The sequence below is a fragment of the Lissotriton vulgaris genome, chromosome 5 (assembly GCF_964263255.1).
Source record: "Lissotriton vulgaris chromosome 5, aLisVul1.2, whole genome shotgun sequence".
Lineage (NCBI taxonomy): Eukaryota > Metazoa > Chordata > Amphibia > Caudata > Salamandridae > Lissotriton > Lissotriton vulgaris.
In genome coordinates, this window is record NC_141693.1 from 1,215,003,052 (window position 1) to 1,215,008,734 (window position 5,683).

Below are 5,683 nucleotides of genomic sequence, written 5' to 3' on the forward strand. Positions count from 1 at the left end.
ATTTTTGGGGTTCAGGGTTAGTTTTTAGTTTTTGGGTAAAGGGGTATTTTTGGGGTTCAGGGTCAGTTTTTAGTTTTTGGGTAAAGGGGTATTTTTGGGGTTCAGGGTCAGTTTTTAGTTTTTGGGTAAAGGGGTATTTTTGGGGTTCAGGGACAGTTTTTAGTTTTTGGGTAAAGGGGTATTTTTGGGGTTCAGGGTCAGTTTTTAGTTTTTGGGTAAAGGGGTATTTTTGGGGTTCAGGGTTAGTTTTTAGTTTTTGGGTAAAGGGGTATTTTTGGGGTTCAGGGTCAGTTTTGGGTTTTTGGGTAAAGGGGTATTTTTGGGGTTCAGGGTCAGTTTTGGGTTTTTGGGGTACAGGGGTACAGGGTAAAAATAAATTAAAATTAAATTTAAATTAAATTAATTAAATGAAATGAAATTAAATTAAATTACATTAAATTATATTTTTTTCAATTAATTTACGATTATAAAATTAATATATATTTACCAATACTTACGTTGTAATGGTATGCGTTGTAAAGGTACCTGCGTTGTAAAAACATGCGTTGTAAATACATGCGTTGTAAAAGTTATTGCGTTGTAAAAAATGCGATGTAAAAGCATGCGTTGTAATAACATGCGTTGTATCATCATATATCCCTTTAGATCATCATCAGGACTGTGTGAGCATTCTAAAATTAGTTCAAGACTTTAGGGAGCCTTAGTCGTGCTTTACATTTTTGTACAATTGGAAAGGGAAACATTCATACTCTGGTCTGTCCAGATTAACTAGTTCAAGACTTTAAAGGAGCCTTAGTCGTGCTTCAAAATTAGTACAGTTGGGAGGTGAAGACAATAATTTTCTGGTTTGTCCAGATCTTTGCCGGAGTAATCTAAACCAGTCCCAAGAAGTGGGCCAGAGTGGAAGGCGGCATCGTAATGGATTGCTTTGCGTGGTTCATGAGATTTAAAACAAGCCAAAGTTAATCAATCATAGGGCTTCGGGGGGCCTCTGTATCCTCGAGGAACTGTAATTTCTGGTCAGGTTTTGGAATTCCTGATGCTAATGTCTGAATCGTCCTCGCGACTGCCGTGACTGCTCAAGCTGCGGGAGCTTCTTCAGCCTCTAGTTTGTAAACTTTGCTTATGACTTCAAGAGCTTGATGATGTCTGATGAAGTGAAAATAACTTCTAAAGTAGTTGGATGATCATCCGATGACTCTGGGATGGCTTCTAAAGTAATCCTGTTTCACATGGGATTAGCTGCTGTTAAATCATTCTTATTTAAAATTAGGGAGGCACGTAATCCTTGTACCAGTCAAGGGGTGTGCACTGTAACCTGGCACAAGTGCTTTGTTATGAGCGCTGCATTGCCCAACACAATAGGGAAAACCAACTATTATGCCCTGCGTGGAGCTCCACTGAGATGATGGGTGCCCCGGGTGGTCTCTAGAACTTGGTGAGTCCAGGGGCGTTCACTCACTGTTCTCTCTCTGCAACAGCGCTTCCACCCTGAGCTAGCCTCACATTGCTGCCTGCTACTGCTGCTCCGGGCTCAAGAAACCTCGCTGCTGGGATTCCGCTTGGGCTTACTGTCGCTCGGGGGCACGTTCTTTGAGCCCCTAACTGATTCCTCTCATGCTGCCTTTGGGAGCTGAGCTCCCAGTCCTCACTGTTGGGGTCCGCCCTGTCTACTGCAGAGCCTTTCCGCCAAAATGCCATCACTCCACGCCTCTCGGCTCCGGTGGTTGTAGGTGTGTCGTGGAGGTCTTCTCTTCTTTTCAGCAGTGCAGGTACCAGCAATCCAGCAACGGTCAATTTGCTCCAGTGACAATGATGTAAACAGCTTGCCCCAGTTGCTTTTTGGCTGTAATTGCGGAAAAACCCATCTTAGCTGACTGGGCGATTTGAACCCAAACTTGTTTTCGTGACTTGCCCATTGTTTTTGGTGCACTTTCGTGCCCTGCCGCACTCTTTGTTTGCCACCCACAGGGGATTAGCAGTTATCCCTCTAGGGTCTCCCGGCAGTGCAAAATTAATTCTCAACCAACATACAAGCACCATGCAATGTTTTAGAAGAATCCATCTTATCACTCATACTCTTCAATCAATATACAGAAGCGTATGTGATTAAAATTCAACCTAATACAATATCTCTTTTGAGTCTTTTCATTAGTATGCAGATTATACGCAATTGTACCGCAAGCTTGAATCTCTAACATCTCTAACTAACTTAAAAGTAGGACTAACTCGTATCCACGATTAGAGTTATCAAAGCAGCAGCCAGCTAATGTAAAGTGGTTGTTCAAAGTCTTCGGCCATACACAGTTGGGGTGTTGAGCAAAGGTAGTTTGGGTTGCAAGAACACGGTTCACGATGTCTTTGGACATTTAGAGTGAGGGATTAGTGCAGGTTCTGGCCTTCATTTAGACTGTGTCACATTTGCACATAAACCACAAAGTGCATCCTTTGCTAGGGGTTAGTTGCATGGCCTGCCTGTGGATGATATGTCTACAGAGCCTATTGAGCATAACCAGGTGCACTTTGGTTATGCTTTTTTTTAAAACAGATTTTAAGTCCACAGATTGAGGTCTGCAGCTTGAAAATCGTGCTGTGGATACCCATTTGTAGTAGGATCATTGTGCTTTGTGCTGGGCCCTTGACTGTAACTGTTTGCTCTGCTTCTGCCATGAGTAAACATTCATATTAATTATTTGTGACGGAAACTTGTCTTGTTTGATCACTGAGGGCCAAATGCATCAACAAAACATTTTGCGATTTCCTAATCGTGAATCCTTGCGATTCTCAATTAGAAAATCGCAAAACGGAATGCATGAAAGTGTGTTTTACACTTTCTGCGATTCCTAAGGGATCACACATGACCTACCTCATGAATATTAATGACGTAGGTCACAATTTGCGACCCCCTAGGAATCACAAAAATCCCGGGGATGGTGGCCATTGGAGTCAGCTGACCACTATGTCCGTGATTGCTTTTAGATAAAGCAATCTTTTTTTGTTGTAAAGCAGCCCGTTTTCCTTAAAGGAAAAAGGGGATGCTTTACAAAACAGAAAATGAAAACGTTTTCTGTCATTTTCTAAGAGCAGGCAGTGGTCTGTGGGACCACTGCCTGCTCTTAGAAAATGCATTTATAGACATTTACAAAGGGGAAGGGGTCCCTTTGGCTACCACCTACTTGAAGTAGGTGGTAAAATGCAAATGTTTTGCGACCTCATTTCGGTCGCAAAACATTCATTCATACCGATGCGAATTGGTCTTAGGAAGGGATGCCCTAAACACGCCCATTCTTAATAGCAAATCGCAAACCCATTTTGTGATTCGGTAACAGGTTACCGAATCGCAAAATAGTGTTTGCTGCATCAGAAGCACATTTTTTTTGCGAAGGCAAAACATGCTGGTTGCCTCTGGTCCTAGGTAAGGTAAGTGATCGCATAGAAAAGGAAGGCACCATATGAAAGGAAATCCACGGTTTCTGAAGCTCCCACAAGATGACATTTACTCATTTCATTAAAGAATAGGCTATCTTTAAAGATTGCTTTTACAAAAAACAAAAATTCTTTGGCTTCCAAGCTTCACAAGAGCTGCCTTCACTTCCTTGTTCCGTAGACTGTAGATGAGAGGGTTCATCATAGGGGTGATGACAGTATAAAGCAGGGTAAGAAGCTTGTCTCTCGCTGGCCAGCGGCTGGACTTTGGCCGTAAGTAGGAAAAAGTTCCTGACCCAAAAAACAAAAGAACAGAGATCAGGTGGGAGGAACAGGTGGAGAAGGCCCTCGTCCGTCCTGTTGTGGACTGTATTCTGAGAACGGAAGAAAGGATTTGTATGTAGGACAAGAGGATAAGGACGAAAGGGATCAGGGCAAATAGGATAATGCAGACCCAGAAGAACACTTCACTACGAAATGTATCTGTACACGCCAAACCTAAAACTGAAAGTATGTCACAGAAGAAATGATTTATAATGTTAAATTCACAGTAGAAGAGGCTGAAAACACAAGCAGTCTGTCCCAGGGACTCAAGGAGAGAAACACCTACGGAGACAGCAGACAGATGAACGCACAAAGCTTTGGTCATTATCGTGTTGTATCTCAAGGGCATACGGATGGCGACGTACCTGTCATACGCCATGAAAGCCAAGAGGAAGCATTCTGCCCTCCCACACGCGTAAAAGAAATATGATTGGGCAGCACATCCTAGAAAAGAAACGTGTCTGTTGCCGGAAAAAAAGATTTGCAACAATTCAGGGAGGGTGACGGAGATATAGCAGATCTCTAGGAAAGATAGATTCCTGAGGAAGAAGTACATTGGGATCTGTAGGAAAGAGTCCAGGCTCACCAGCAGAATTATCAGCCCGTTCCCTAATAATGTTCCTATGTAGATGAAGAGAAACAGCACAGAAAGCCAACCCTGATGCACAGCTGGCAGGTCAGAGAAGCCAAGGAGGATGAACTCAGTTGCCAAAGTGTGGTTGGTGTAGCCTGCTGATTTTGGTTTGTTCATCTGCGAATGGAGAAAGAGCACATATGAACAACTATTGTTGCATAGAAGATACATATCATTGTGCAGAATATGGCAATACATGGAAGGACAGCTAGAGAGAAACTTCATATGAATATAGTTTGCGGAATGAAAAGCATAAAGGCTCCTCAACGTGTATGAGCATAAATATTGCAACCAGCTCAACCGCTGGTTTTTGTTTATCATTCATATAACACTAATAAAATTACATTTATTCAGGACATGCAAAGATGACGGTTTTTTCTTACTTTGTCAGGGAAGCTACATTAATCCTCAGCTTGGTTTGTAGTGTTTCCTCCATGCAATAACTTTTATTAGTTTGGTTCAGTGTATGAGTTCTCTTTTGAGGTATGGTTGTGTCACAATCTATGGTCTGTAAGAAATAGTCATTGTGTTTCCGGTGGGAAGGCCCAAAGTTGACAAAGAACATGCATCACCTCAACCTACATCCTTCTTCGCTCCATTCCGTGATAGTAAAGTTTATCCCTCCACTTAAAAGACAATGTTCTCAAACAAAAGGCATTGGCTTTTCTAATAATCCTATGTGTATGTTTATCTATCCAGTTACTTGGAAAACTACCAAGTATACTTCCTGTAGGTACCAAACATACCCCACAGCCCCTCTTTCAACCCACTAGAGGGGAGTATAGGTAGTTAAGGAAAAACTGAGAAAATAATCCTAGAATGATCTCTTCTTCAATTCTTCCTCGTACTATTCCTTAACACTGAGCATACATTCAAACCAACAGAATGAAGAATTAATTTAACACTTTTAGAAAATTGATTATCTGTTGAAGGGGGTGAGAACACACTTCAGACAATTATCCCCATCCTTGTCAGGGAGAACCATAAAAGTCATTAATTAAACATGTGCTTAACCCTCTAGGAGCTTGGCACAAAACAGGTTTAATTTATAGACAATGTGTAAAGTATGTTTTCAGCCCTAAAACAATAAATTAAGAAGATATCACAAATAAAAATTCAAACATATTTAGAGACATAAATAAAGTTGAACAAATATTATGAGAACTAAACAACCAACATCCAGGCAGGAGAACCGGAGTTTTGAAGTTTAAAGTGTAAATAGCAACAAAGGGTACCGTTTGACCTGTCATCCTTAAGGTGCTCTTTCCCCAAGCATTTTGCCTACTCCCCTCCATTTTT

The 5,683-nt window shown here is 41.6% G+C and overlaps 1 protein-coding gene across 1 annotated transcript; it reads right to left on the minus strand.

The window, feature by feature from the left end:
* Nucleotides 1–3,526: 3,526 nt before the first annotated feature.
* On the minus strand, nt 3,527–4,501 carry LOC147712316 (olfactory receptor 10AG1-like). The gene has a single exon (XM_086919629.1). It carries the CDS (start codon nt 4,499–4,501, stop codon nt 3,527–3,529), a length of 975 nt encoding a protein of 324 aa, XP_086775755.1.
* Nucleotides 4,502–5,683: the final 1,182 nt, after the last annotated feature.

What these genes read in the sequence shown, in the direction of transcription:
- LOC147712316 (XM_086919629.1), bottom strand. Translation starts at nt 4,501, where the DNA reads ATGAACAAACCAAAATCAGCAGGCTACACCAACCACACTTTGGCAACT.